Source organism: Pseudorasbora parva, chromosome 16 (genome assembly GCF_024679245.1).
Source record: "Pseudorasbora parva isolate DD20220531a chromosome 16, ASM2467924v1, whole genome shotgun sequence".
In the NCBI taxonomy this organism is placed as follows: Eukaryota; Metazoa; Chordata; class Actinopteri; order Cypriniformes; family Gobionidae; genus Pseudorasbora; species Pseudorasbora parva.
Window position 1 is genome coordinate 10,411,098 of NC_090187.1, and position 14,802 is coordinate 10,425,899.

Sequence of the window (14,802 nt, forward strand, 5' to 3'; positions counted from 1 at the left end):
AGTGATGACCACTAGAGCATTCTTACCACAAATGTACCAGACACATTCTGTGAATATGGCACACTTTCAAACTTTAATGATTAAATCCATGTTCATGTAACTTAGATATTTGAGATCAACTAGCAGTCGCATTTTATAATAATGAGCCCTAGCAGGGAACACTGCAGACAACCAAATTAATTTTTTTTTTATTAATCTTGGTCAAATATTATGCAGCCATTGTTTTATTTGGGGAAACGAATCATAGCAACTCTTACTATACATTTGTACAATTTCTCTCCAACTCCAAAACTACCCAAGTTCTTCCAGAGAAATGCATGACGAGCAAGTTAGCAACACAAGGTGTGGCTTAATGAAGGGTCAATTAGTAAGCTTTATTAGTGCCACTGGTGTTAATTAGCTGATGCTGCGTGTCAGTGAACAGCTGCAGAATCAGTGTGTGAAGGTAGCTGCAGTGTGCAGGTAAATCATGGCTCGAACTGGGTTTTGTGATTCCAGGCAACTGTTGGACCTCCATATGGTGAGAGTGCCAGTAAAATCTCTCCTTTAATTCCTAGACCTCTTGTGTAAAGTGAATAATGTCCATATAATGAGATTAGTAAAACCATTTTAACCAATCAGCAGAAAAGTTCACCAGTGTACATTCTTATTGATATCTGAAGGCGTACTTGCTTGGGTTAAGCAAAATATTCAGATTCCATGTGGTCTAATGCTGCCTTCTCATGCTATCTGAATAAATGTACATATTAGTTGTCTAGTTAAAAATACAGGACATGGATGCCCTCTCAAGTCAAAACCTGAATGTGATGAGCTCCTAAGCACGACTTCACAAGTGGGAAGTACAACATTTCTGATAGTGTGTGTGAAAGCAGTATTAGTCATGACATCAATTTGAAGACCAACCTCAAAAAGGACATCCCATGGTTTCCTTCTAGGATTTCTGTGTAATTTTTTGAACCGTGGTTTTAATTGGCGTAAAATGAGGTCTGTGGTTGATGTTTTTGAAGAAACAATTTTCCCTACAGATATGCATCAAATGTGAACATTAAAACTATTGTGTATTGACCAAGCGTTTCAACGCATTCAGAATTCACATTTAAGTCATTTCCTCATAATTGAAAACTTCCAGAAGGAATCCATGCTGATTCTCTTCCAGGGTTTAGGACTAAAATCTGAATGCCTTTGGATTCATAAAGCATTTGCATTGAAAGATTGTCGCTCTGTAAGATGTTGATGCTTTACTAACTATTGTGAAAAAATGACATCATTGTGTACGTCAAAAGACTGAGGACAGACAAGCTCCTCTACGGACCTGGGCAAACTCCTGTGTTTTGAGGGAGCGCAGGGTGTTCGCTGAAGGAGAGGAGGCTGGTTCAGGGCAGCACTACAAACCTCCCCAGGAGAGTCGATGGGTAACTGCACCTTTTATGTCGGAGGTCTTCAACCCTGCTCCCTGAGATCCACTGTCCTGTTGAGTTTAGCTCGAACCCTATTCCAGCAGCTAATCAGAAGAACCAGATTTTTAGATGATTCTACATCTGTGTTCACCTATTATCTGCCAATTTTAGGTGTAAGTTATCGGTAGCATTAGTTTTAGGGGTAGAGCTATGGTTAGGATTACCCTTTTCAGGCAGGAATGTTATTCCAGGATCAACAAATATATTCATCAGGACATGCAGTCAAGCTCTTCTCGATTGCTTGAAGATGCACAGGCTGGTGAGCTGACATGGGTTGGAAATAAACTTTGGTCAGGCCAGTGGGTTCCCAGGAGCAGGGATGAAGACCTGCCTCATTGTGTTAGTTAAATGCAATAATCATTATTAATCTTCTCTATGTAGCCTAATGTATAAAAAAGATCACCATGGTAGAAAAAATGGTTCTTTAAATTGAGTACTCATCACCATTATCAGAGTAATTTATCACATAATCACAGTATTTCTGTTTTTCTCAAGGTTCGAAGGCTTCCCATATCTGCAGAGGATGGGATTATAATGGACTATGCCCCCCAAAACGAGTCAATAACTTCAGGTGATATGAAATGTTTTCTTTGATGCTACTTGCATTTTGCTCAACTTGAGGCCATGTCTAAAGCTATGACCACTAGACTTTGAGCATACGAAATCCAGATTCTGCAATGGTCATATGCAGCGTTTAAAAAGAAAAAAGAAAACTTGTAACAAAAATCCAAAATGTAAGATCATACAATCCAGTTCACTTTCTTACAATAATGCAGTCTTAATTCCGCTACGAGGTCAAGCCTTGATTTATTGATCTTCTGTTGGTCACATGGCTTCATGTGATACGAATTTCAGGTTTACCAAACTTAAACTTTGGAACGCAGCAAAATGTGAAACATCTTCACGTGAGCTCGTTTCCGCTCCTGCATTCGTATGCGTGTGAATTTAGGTTTCATGCGCTTAACCCAAGTTACCGCTGCAGGACCCAAAATAAATGTAAATGTTCGTGCACTGTTAATGGTCAATTGAATGTTTTCAAGTCTCAGGCCGGAGACCTAATTTAAATGTGCGGTGACTCCATTTTAACTTGCAATTATTATTAGTGCATTCAAAAGACCAACTGGTGTTTACACATCCTGTTAAAAATGCCAGACTGTTGCTAAGTTCTGAGTGGAAAATCCTGATCTTAAATATGACACTGAAACAACCCTAAAAAAACGTTGTTTGTAATTTGCTCATTATGCTTTATCACAGAATATTGGATTCAATCTTTGTCAACTTGCTTTTTTCAATTAGGCCCGGTTTTGTATTTCTTTTTGGATCTGATTGATCATAGGCCTCATGTACCTGCATGAGTTCTTGAGTGAAAAGGGTGTTATTGGATAATTCTGTCAATGTTCAACAAAACATGGGAAAAAAAACTGCCCTCTTTATCAACACTAGTGTCTTTAATGTTTAACCAGGAAGTTGACAAAAAGAAAATCAAGTTGACAAAGATTGATTCTAATATTTAGTACACTGTAAAAAAATAATGGCTCCAATTGAAATTTTCTAGTGACTGATCACATCTAAATTTTTCAGTTTGCCAAATTGAAATTCTGTGAATCCTTTAACACAATGCTACATGTAATTACGTGGGTAAAATACCTGTAAAAAACCTAGAACATTCCTTTATTAAGTAGGCCTACTTTGTTCTATTTTGAGATTTTTCTTATTGCAGTTTTTATGTAGTATGCATATGGATGACTAAAGCAGGTGTTGTCCTTTGATAGGACTGCTAATGAACTATGTACTGTATATCCCATCAAAAAACATGTTGCATAAAACTGTGGTTAGTGTTGCTGCTCAAGTGTTCTGAAATCCAGGCTTCAGCTGCACATTTATCACTCTTGTGCAACAATGCTAGATGTCTATGAAGAGGAGGCATTGCTGCAGTGTCTGAACAGATTGCCAGGTCCACCTTGTCTGCGGGAACTGATGCCCGGACTTCTGCGCAGAGAGGCGGAAGTAGCCATCTGCAAGCTGGGGCTTCTCTATGACCCCACCTACGCATGGGACATCTTTTTAGACTTGATGGTGAGGGTATGATGCAAAGCACTGATTTTTCCCATCACTGCACCATGTACTTGTTTTTTCCCCTGGTTACAGAGAAGTCAGCTACTATGCGCGCTCCCAAACGCTGACCTGCCCAAGCCTTTCACTGACACTACCAGAGCTATTTTGGTTGACTGGCTAATTCAAGTCCATGTAAGTGCAATAGATGCACGTTTTATAAGTATTACCTGTTTTTGTTTTCTGTTCATGAATGACAAGGAAAAAAATTAGCTGTTATCCTAACACTGTGGGTTGTATTATATAGGGGTTATGTGTTCTTATAATTATATACTACTGGTCAATTTGATCCTTTTTTTATTTAAGTCTCTTAAAAGATTAAGTATTGTTAAAATGTAAGTATTGTTTTCAATTGTAATGTATGTTAGAATATAACTTATTCCTATGATAGCAAAGCTGGATTTCAGCAGGTGTTACTTCAGTGTCATAAGAGGTTTCAATCACAGTGCTAATCTGGTTTGGTGCTCTATTAACGGTACAGCAACTTTTGCTGCTTAATTTCTTCCACAATTCTTTGAATAGTTCAAAAGAGAATAAGTTGGGATTTGTCTAAAATAGTGTTTTTAATGTTATGTCTTTACGGTCACTTTTGATCAGTTTTATGTGTACTTGCTCAAATGTATTACCCTGAATTTTATTAGCTTAAAGGGTTAGTTCACCCAAAAATGAAATTTGTCATTAATGACTCACCCTGTCGTTCCACAACCGTAAGACCTCCGTTCACCTTCAGAACGCAGTTTAAGATTTTTTATATTTTAGTTCCATTAGCATATGCACACTGTACTGTTCATGTCCAGAAAAGGAATAAAAAAAATCTAAGTAGTCCGTACGTGACATCAGTTGGTTGATTAGAATTTCTTGGAGCATCAAAAATATATTTTGGTCCAAAAGTAACAAAAATTATGACTGTATTCAGCATTGTCTTCTCTTCCTTGTTCCTCAAAGAGTCAAACAGTTGTGAATCAGTGATTTGACAAATGATTCGGATCGCCAATGTCACGTGACTGAATCATGAATCAATACGCTGATTCACAACCGTCTGACTCTTTATTTGAGGAACACGGAAGACAATGCTGAATAGTTGTAGTTTTTGATATTTTTGGACAAATGTATTTTCGATGCTTCAAGAAATTCTAATTACCTAACTGATGTCACATATGTACTACTTTAATTATGTGTTTATTACCTTTCTGGAAATGGACAGTAAAGTGTGCATAGACTGCATACGCTCTTGGACTAAATATAAAATATCTTAAACTGTGTTCTGAAGATGAACGGTCTTATGGGTGTGGAACGACATTAGGGTGAGTCATTAATGACATCAATTTCATTTTTGGGTGAACTAACCCTTTAGTAGTGCAATCTTTTAAACAATTGTAACAATTGTTTGAGCACCAAATCAGCATATTAGACTGATTCTGTTTTTACTGTATTTTATTTAAGCATAATCAAGTTTTCAAAAATATTAAGCCTTAATTCTGAACTTTTGACCTGCATATCATGTAACTTTTGTTTTATTGAACGTGTTATACATGATGGGCACTTGTTTTTTTTGTTTTTTTGTTTTTTACCTCAGGAAGTGTTTCAGTTCTCAGAGGAAACGTTGTATCTGGCAGTCCACCTGTTGGATCGAGCGCTAAGGCTCATCAAAGTGTCCATCTCCTGCCTGCAGTTGCTGGGTGTGGTTTGCCTCTTTCTGGCTGCCAAAAAAGAGGAATGTCTATTACCAGAGGTACTTTACTATTTTAAAAAGTTTAATGGAGATGTGATCTCGACACTAAGGTGTCAATGTTTGTCAGGTGTCAGAGCTGTGTTATCTGATGGAGAACACCTACAGTAAGAAACAACTGCTGCGGATGGAGAGGAGAGTTTTGATTGGGCTCAAGTTTGATCTCTATTACTGTCCCCCACTTCACTTTCTTCTCATCTCTGCTTCCATTGCGCGCTGCAGCAACAAGGTCAGTTGACTCTAAACCTGGAGCTGCACTAAATTGTAATGTTGAACACTGTCAGAAAAAAGGTACATTGCCATCGCTGGGGTGGTACCCGGCCTAAGATACTGATATGTACCTTTTAAGGTACAATGTACCATTTAGGGGTGAGTAATGTACAAAGATGTACTTTAGAGTACCTTCCCAGGGACGGCACTGTACCTTTTTTTCTGAGGGTGAGGACCAAATGGAATTGTAGAAATTCTTACTTGAATATCTTAATTAACTTAAAGAAAGAAATGAGTCACAGCTCAAATAGCCGATCAAATTGCTTTGCTGAGAAGCCTGGTTGTGGTCTGCAAAATGGCACCTTTTTCATCTGTTACTTTTCTCATTCTTCTGCTCTTGAAGTGTAGTGCAGCCCATAGAACCGTATGGTAAAAAGTTGTGAAATTTGGTGCACAGACAGAGGACTGCCTAAACATTCACCACAGCCAATTTAGAGTCTCTACCTCAATCCCTCTAGAGCTGCCAACTGTCTAAAGTTAACAGTCACTGGTCCACTGGTGGGCCCTTTTGCCACTGCATGTTTAAAACAATTATATCCTATATTTATCCTGATCTAATGTTCACAAACTATTTCATTCAAAAGCTTACAAACTCAAGATTCATCCAGTGAAAACAGTTTTGAAATCGGCCCTTGCGTTACCATGGAAACAGTACTCTAAATTTTTCTAGCGTGCTCCTCCCCTAGTGGGCATTTTTCATATTACAACATTTATTTAACTATTTTATAATAAAAAAATCTTTTCTAATCGTGACAGTGCATATCGTCGGAAAGGTCTGAGTCTCATGGTTCTATATCTGCCAACAGTTTTTTGATATTTGTACAAAAAAAATATACATTTGATACAGGAATTTGCACTAAAAAAAATCTATGGCATTTCAATGACACCCAGTGGCTATGTGTGGTACAACACCTAAACAATCTCATGGGAACTTCAATTTTCCACTTTAAATTTGGAACACAAATTGGACTGTGTATGTATATTGGATTTACAGTAAATTTAAACCTTCATAATTTTTTTAAAAAGTGATTTCACTTGATGATCTGCTGACTGTATTCTTTAGAATGATACCAAACTTATATCTATATTCCAAAGCATTCTTGAATTGCTGCCATTTAAGTTTAGCCTAGAAATCTAGACGCACCCTAGCGGCAGCAAATCTTATCTACCGCAAATGCCGTCTAGCAACTCGCAATACACTTCTGAGCTGTAAACGCCAAACTCTGGTCGGGCCAATCATATCGTGTATAGAGTCGGTGGATGGGGCTTAACATAACGTCCGAGTTGCGCTTGCGTGCTTCTAGTAAACACAGAAACGGGGAGATGTGTTCTGAGTTTTGCCGACTAGATACGGCGAAAGTTTAATCTTTCAATTAGCTCTGCTTCACCTTCGTTGCTCTGGTTGGTTGTAGCGATATTCAATTGCGTGCACGCCGTGAAGAGTAAGTTTAAAAGACAACCGTTTATCCTGTCAATGGTGAGTTTCCAGACTAAACATCTTGATGTGGGTCTGGCTTGTCAGGCTAATTTAAAGCTACACTGTGTGATATTTTCCCTCATCTAGCTGTGAAAAGGTATATGACCATCCAGGGAATAATAGTTTCTGTTCCTCTCAATTTTGATTTCGTTTTAACTCCTACGGTGGCTGATTTAGTCCAAGACTATCATGGCAATCCCCCTCTTCACATTCGACACGGTGCCATCGAGTGTTAAAACTCGAAAGGCGAAGCTTGAATTTATGGGTATATCCCTCTTTGGTTTAATGCACTTTCAAGATGGAGGGGCATCATAGCGACCTGCATTCGAACCCCTCACCCGTATGTATTTTCAATGGCATATTATAAACTTATGAGAATAATTTATTACTTGAAAGAAGTAAATATACATTAATGAGCACATATATTTTTGAAAGAACTAAGTGTTTTTAGCTAAGAATAAACTAAAAAAGTTACACAGTGTAGCTTTAAGTTTGGATGGTGAATGTTCATGTATATTTTCAAAAAGTGGGTGATAGTTAACAGGTTAATGACTTTTGAACCATAATGGTTAGAGACTATCTTTTCTTTTGATTCCTCAGCTCAAGACGATTTGACTTTTTTTCATTATACTTTTTTAAACTCCTCTTAGACAGTTTGATGTTTTTGAATGTAAAAACCACACAAACGTCATTAGTTGACCTCGGACAACAGTATAACAAATTTAAAAAGCCAGTTCATGACACCTTTAAAGTTTTGGAACGGTGCCACCTTCTGTTAAAAAAAATAATAAATGAAATTCCAAACAATGTTAATGTTTGATTAATTTAGTCTATTTTAATGAAACAGTTCTCCGCATTCTTTTAGAAATCAAGACCAATGATGTCAGTTATGCCATATTTGCTCAAATTGGCTCTGCCAGTTTGAATTTCTTTGAAAACCTACTTTTTAAAGTTCTCCTAGACTGGTCTGAATTTCACAAATTAGCCTAGATAATTTTTTTGACCATTTTCACCAAAATCAGCTCAGATCATCTTCAGTCCATACCGGCAAGAAGTTATCAAAAGCTTTTCGATAGACTAAACCATTATAACATAACTACACCCTTATAATTTGATAATGCTGCCAGCTTTTGGTTAGGTGATAATTGATTAAACCCGATTACTAATGATTTTGTACTTTCTCAGCCATTTTGACTAAAATAATCTTAATGTGTTTATCCTTTTTTGTAGCAGTTGATCTGATGCCCCCAAGCTTTGAATCAGACCTGTCATTCTTTTGCCATTAAAGGGATAGTTCACTTTAACCTCTTGCTCTCAGGGCCATTTTTTTGGGATTTCCGTCTGGATTTTGCATACCCAAATTGAAAAGCATCCCATACAATCATTTTACAGGAAACCCTTTGAAGTTACACAAAACACTGCTAAAAGTCATAAACATGTAAGTATATGTTGTCTAAGCTGTAATAACCCCCCCCCCCCCCAAAAAAGTAGTTTTTTTAAATTTTATATTTTTAATAAATTTAATTTTGAAAGTGTGTAACTCAGGCCCTGTGTGCTCCAGGTTCCTGCAGACAGTTTGGGCTGTTTCCACTAAATTCTAGAAAATAGAGGAAAAAAAGAAGTTTGTCTGTGTCGTCATGTATGCCAGATTTACTCAAATGGGTCTGAAGGGTTGAACATTTTATGAGCTCTTCATGAGTTCTTAGCGGGTAAAAATAATGCCATATGTACACGCATGACTGCGTTTAATCCAGCACACAGCCTTGTTTTGAATGTTTTGAACATTTTCATGAGTTCTCAGCTGGTAAAAAATAATGCTATATGTACATGCATAAAATGGCTGCGTGTAATCCAGCACACAGCATTGTTTTGAATGTTCGGTAAGCAAGCACTTACATCATATAAGCCGACCAATCAGATTGTGACCGTCTCCCTATGCCTTTGGTTCAGTAACTTTAGGTTTGCTGTTAAAAATGTCAGTGTGAATGCTAAGCGGACCAGGACTATGTTTTGTTTTTGTTTTTTGGTCCGGACAAAACGAACCAAACTAACCGAACTACAAGTGTGAACGCACCCTGAAACTGCTCCGTTGGGCTGTGATTATGGGGCGTGTTTAAACCGAACCAGGAAAGACCTCAATTGGATAGCGCTACAACCAATCAGAGCAATGAAGCGACACATTGTCAAATGTCAACAGAGCTCAACTGCACTGTGTTGCATAGTATTTTTCCTACTATGGAAGTAAATGGCTCCAGTTCACTGTTTGGTTACTGACATTCTTTAAAATATCTTCCCTTGTGTTCCGCTGAAGAAAGAAATTCATACAGGTTTGAAACAACTTAAGGGTAAGTAAAGGATGACCGAATTTATTTTAAAGTGAACTATCCCTTTAAAGACTATGCATGAAGCGTGTACTGTCTTTATTATTACTAGAACCAATTTAGGTTTTGCTATTATTTACCTCCATATTTCTCTATCTTCACTTAGGGGAAAACATCTGTATACAATCATAAATGCTAATGGAATTCCAATATGCTTCAAGAGCATCATTCAACATCTGTGCTCCTAAGAAATGACATGCAGGCGGCGTTATCTAGTCCTCAAATGCTTTCAGCCCTTTTGTATCTGCCGTGCCCATTTCATGTGGTTTTACTTGGTAGATTTCCCCTTTTCTCGTCTTTAGTTTTTCCAACACTACCTTAGATGAAAGCTTCTGCTCTTTTTTGCTCTGATAAACTGATTTTAAAGTGACTTATTCCAAAATCCTAAGTGAGTCGACTTGCCATTTGGCTTCTCTTAAAAAGGAGTAGGTGTAATTAAGTTACTGCTGTCATAAGGTTGGTTATTTACATTTTTAATGAGGTCATTCAATGTGGCCTTGTAATAAAATGTTCCTAAATCGTTTGTGTTCAGGTGGTCTGGATGGCGCGATATCTGTTGGAGCTCTCGCTCCTGGAGGGGCAGTGTGTTGTGTATCTGCCCGCCCAGTTAGCAGGTGCTGCCCTCCGTCTGGCCCGAAGGATCCTCCAGGAAGCTCCCACCCCGGATGGAGAGACGGCCTGGTGCATTGCCTCTAGTATCCATATAGGAAGGTCAGAAAGTAGATTAAGATTATTTTCTGTATCTCTGCATTATACACTCAGCTAAAGGATTATTAGAAACACCATACTAGTACTGTTTGACCCCCTTTCGCCTTCACAACTGCCTTAATTCTACATGATATTGATTCAACAAGGTGCTGAAAGCATTCTTTTGAAGTGTTGGCCCATATTGATAGGATCGCATCTTGTAGTTGATGGAGATTTGTGGGATGCACATCCAGGGCACGAAGCTCCCATTCCACCACATCCTAAAGATGCTCTATTGGGTTGAGATCTGGTGACTGTGGGGGCCATTTCTAGTACAGTGAACTCATTAGTACGGTGAACTCATTATGTTCAAGAAACTATTAATTTCAAACATTCAATTTGAAAAGCTTTGTGACATGGTGCATTATCCTGATCGAAGTAGCCATCAGAGGATGGGTACATGGTGGTCAAAAAACAATGCTCAGGTAGCCCGTGGCATTTAAACTGTGCCCAATTGGCACTAAGGGGCAAACACTAAAGTGTGCCAAGAAAACATCCCCCACACCATTACACCACCACCAGCCTGCACCGTGGTAAAAAGGCATAATGGATCAATGTTCTCATTCTGTTTACACCAAATTCTGACTCTACCATCTGAATGTCTCAACAGAACAGGTACCCGGTGGGGTCTTTTGCTGTTGTAGCCCATTTGCCTCAAGGTTGTGCATGTTGTGGCTTCACAAATGCTTTGCTGCATACCTCGGTTGTAACGAGTATTGCACTCAAAGTTGCTCTTCTATCAGCTTGAATCAGTCGGCCCATTCTCCTCTGACCTCTAGCATCAACAAGGCATTTTCGCCCACAGGACTTCTGCATACTGGATGTTTTTCCCATTTCACACCATTCTTTTTAAACCCTAGAAATGGTTGTGCGTGAAAATCCCAGTAACTGAGCAGATTGTGAAATACTTTTCCGGCCCGTCTGGCACCAACAACCACGCCATGCTCATTTGCTTAAATCACCTTTCTTTCCCATTCTGACATTCAGTTTGGAGTTCAGGAGATTGTCTTGACCAGGACCACACCCCTAAATGCATTGAAGCAACTGCCATGTGATTGGTTGATTAGATAATTGCATTAATGAAAAATTGAACAGGTGTTCCTAATAATCCTTTAGGTGAGTGTATAGCTCACCCATAGTGCTTTTATGTTGTGTGAGAAAATTGGCAAAGCTGCATTTTCAACTTTTTTTACTCCAGTCTTTTTCTTACTCCAGTCCAGTCACACAATCCTTCAGAAATCATTGTAATTTGCTGATTTAATAATTTTCAATTTTTGTTTTTTCTGATGTTTAAAAACTGTGATCCTGTTTCTTGAGCACCAAATTAGTAGCCTAGAAATCTAGACGCACCCTAGCGGCAGCAAATCTAATCTGCCCGCGAGTGTCGTCTAGCAACTCTCAATACCCTTCTGAGCTGTATTCCCCTAACTCTTGCCGGGCCAATCACATCGTGTGTAGAGTCGGTGGGCGGGGCCATAATGACGACAGCCGAGTTGCGTTGCATGCTTCTAGTAAACACAGAAACTGGCGAACGGCGGTCTTTTGAATCAGCTTTGACCGTGACTGGAAGACTTGGAGTTAAGCTTTTCTCTGAGAAAAGAACAAAGAACGGCACTGAAGTCATTCTTAAAAAGGGAAGATGTGTTCGGAGTTTTGCTGACCGGATACGGCGAATGTTTAATCTATCAACTAGCTCTGTTTCACCTTCGTTGCTCTGGTTGGTGGTAGCGCTATCCTATCGCGTGCAGAGGGAGTTTGAAAGACAACCGTTTATCCCGCCCCTCAGATTGAGCCCTGTCTACGGTGAGTTTACAGACCAAACATCTTGATGTGGGTCTGGCTTGTCAGGCTACCAAATTAGTACATTGGAATTATTTCTGAAAGGTCATGCGACACTGAAGACTGGAGTAATTCAGCTTTATCACATGAATAAATTAAAATATAAAACAAATCTACACATTCGACTAGTGGAACATTCCTTTCAAATTATAGTAACTTCACAACTGTACTTTGATCAAATAAATGTGGCCTTAGCAAGCATAACTTTCAAAAACCATATTTGATTTATAATCTTTGCCAAGTCTTACAACACTCTCTCCCCCATTCCTGAGACAGTGAAGCAGCTCTCCTCAGTATAATGCAGATCATGGCCATGGCAGCTGCAAGAGCACGCACTCGTGAGACCCGTGCCACTTTCATCAAGTTCTCCACTATACAAACCCTTCATGTCAGCATGCACCCTGCCCTGAAGGCCACCCCTGGCTTACTGGGCCTGTCGTGCCCTCATACGTGACGCTCTATCAACACCAGCGAGGAGGCCAAGTGGGGCCGGAAATGTTTAGGACAGCTGCATAGCACTACTACTCTGGGGAGGAGAATGAATGCGGATTGTGACCGGTCTTGAGTATTGTATTGTGTTGTGTTGGACATCAAAATACCTCTGTAGGAGAGCTGGGTACTCTTTGGGCTGAATAGTTTTCAGTAACTTTTTATAGTAATCTTGTCGCTTGATGTAAAAGGATAAAAAAAGAAATGTGTATTTATGTCTGTTTCTGTGTAGCTTTTAAGAGTTTATCAATGCTATGGTGAAAATATTATAAACTGAAATAGGTGTTACGGTATCTTATGAAATTAAAGCACTTTGAAACATTTACTGTTTTTAAGTGTTTTTGAAAATGTGTGCTTTCCAAGTCTGTTTTAAGATTGTGAAAAATAAAAGAGATGTCTGTTTTGGAAAACCGCATTGTGAATCCATGCATTCTTCATGTGTCCGTATATCACTGTGTGAAATGGAACTTGTTTTTAAAAAAGTGTGTGTAGGAGGTTCTGTTCACTCCTTCTCACATGACACTCAGCAGAGCCATCATGTGCAGAGTTGCCAGATCTGCAATGCATGTTAAAACGAGCCTGGTAATGCAAACACACTACTTTTAGATTTCTGTTGGTTTATGTAATGACAATTGTTAAATGTGACACAAAGCTTAACGTAACCCTGCAAAGCCAGCATCACTTTTGCCAGATTATAGTAAAAGGATTAAGTGCGTAATATTCATGCACATGGCCGTGTGTCAGCTACTATTTTTCCTGACACACCTGTAACTTCACAGTGTGTTGAAATCATTAGGGGTGCGGTGGTAAGTAGGCTGTGCTTGACTTCTATCTGCTAACAGTAAATAATTTCTATAGAATATTTGGGTCATTAATCTGCTTTAGAAGCAAAATATCAATGTGGCATATGTTTGAAAGTAGCTTAATTACGCCTTAAAAAACAACAACAAAAACATTTGGCAACACCCCCCCCCCCCCACACACACACACACACGCACACAATTATGACGTCATCTGAACCGACCACAAATTTTTCAACGCGAGCCTGTGCACAGTACCGAACATGTGCGCGCGGCTCCTCCACTCTCGTCCTCACATGTCCGCGCACACCCGCGCAGCTGATTGGCTGACTCGAGCGCGCGGCGTCATTCCGCCCTGCAAAAACCACGTGGCGCTGTAGTAGAACAGCTGAGCGCTCCAGATCTGGCACATTTGAGAGGCGCGTGTGTGTGTGAGGCACAAGGAGATTTCACGGAGCGCCCGTTTCCCGGGACGGGAGGTTTGCTATATAGTTCAGTCTGACGCGTGTATTTCATTGACTGCCGGTATTGTTTCACACGTTGCAGTCGAGTTCTGTCCAATCGGCCCCGCTTGTAAATGGCCAAAATGCTATTGCTACCCCTTTTCACTCGAGTTATGTTCCAGTAACATACAAATATGGCTCTAAATACACCCATAAATGATAGGGAGAAATATTCACATGATGAGAATATATGGGTCCTATGGGTATACTCAACAACATATATATACTCATGGGTATACTCAACCCCTATATGGGTCCTACTCAACAACAATAGATTTCTATATTAGGCTAACTGTGTTCATTGAAAATGATTGTAGAGTTATTTATTTTTAATCGTATCGTTCTAAATAAAGCTAAAACATTACAACTGTAAACAAATGAAATAGCCCAGATAAACAGTGCATGACAAAAAGAAAAAGAAAAAAGGAGAACGTGAAAGCATAGGCTAAAATATAGCCTAGTCTAAAGTTATAAGCACGCAGGCCTGCACGTAGCCTACACTTAAAATCAACCAGTTCTTTATCGGCATATATTGTTCTATCAATATAGAAAATATAACATCAAGGCAGCCTACCCTAAAAAATCCATGATTTTTGGGTTAGTGGAAAAAGCTTCTAGTTAACCCAAAATTATGTCATATGCACCAATGTTGTTCCAAACCCGTAAGACCTTAATTTATCGTCGGAAAACAGATGAAGATATTTCTGATGAAATCCGAGAGCTCTCTGACCCCTTCACAGACAGCAATTTAATTACCACTTTCAAGGCCCAGAAAGGTATAGTCAAACACCGTTAAAAGTCAATGTGACTTCAGTGGTTCAACCTTAATTTTATGACGCGACAATGATACTTTTTAGGTGCAAACAAACAAAATAATGACTTTATTCAACAATTTCTGTCAGACGCTGTTGACGTAGGCTAGTGTAGCCTACATTTCAACGATGTTAGCCTTTCTGCGTCTTGAAAGTGTTAATTAAATGGCTGTCTATGGAGAGGCC

At 39.1% G+C, this 14,802-nt stretch overlaps 1 protein-coding gene across 2 annotated transcripts; it reads left to right on the plus strand.

Moving 5' to 3' along the window:
- The first annotated feature begins 380 nt into the window (after nt 1–380).
- On the plus strand, nt 381–12,911 carry ccnp (cyclin P). 2 transcript variants are annotated; one of them, XM_067419512.1, is made up of 9 exons: nt 381–520; nt 1,284–1,412; nt 1,953–2,028; nt 3,364–3,533; nt 3,606–3,704; nt 5,146–5,301; nt 5,369–5,527; nt 9,959–10,137; nt 12,289–12,911. In XM_067419512.1, exons 1-9 carry the CDS (start codon nt 470–472, stop codon nt 12,464–12,466), a joined length of 1,197 nt encoding a protein of 398 aa, XP_067275613.1. In that variant the 5' UTR covers nt 381–469; the 3' UTR covers nt 12,467–12,911. The 2 variants fall into 2 exon arrangements, with proteins under 2 accessions (XP_067275613.1, XP_067275614.1); XM_067419513.1 differs by lacking the exon at nt 3,606–3,704.
- The last annotated feature ends 1,891 nt before the right edge of the window (nt 12,912–14,802 follow it).

What these genes read in the sequence shown, in the direction of transcription:
- ccnp (XM_067419512.1), top strand. Translation starts at nt 470, where the DNA reads ATGGCTCGAACTGGGTTTTGTGATTCCAGGCAACTGTTGGACCTCCAT. An exon ending in AACTGTTGGACCTCCATATG is followed by an intron (nt 521 to 1,283) that starts GTGAGAGTGCCA and finishes GTACGTCAAAAG; the next exon opens with ACTGAGGACAGACAAGCTCC. An exon ending in TCTAGTATCCATATAGGAAG is followed by an intron (nt 10,138 to 12,288) that starts GTCAGAAAGTAG and finishes TTCCTGAGACAG; the next exon opens with TGAAGCAGCTCTCCTCAGTA.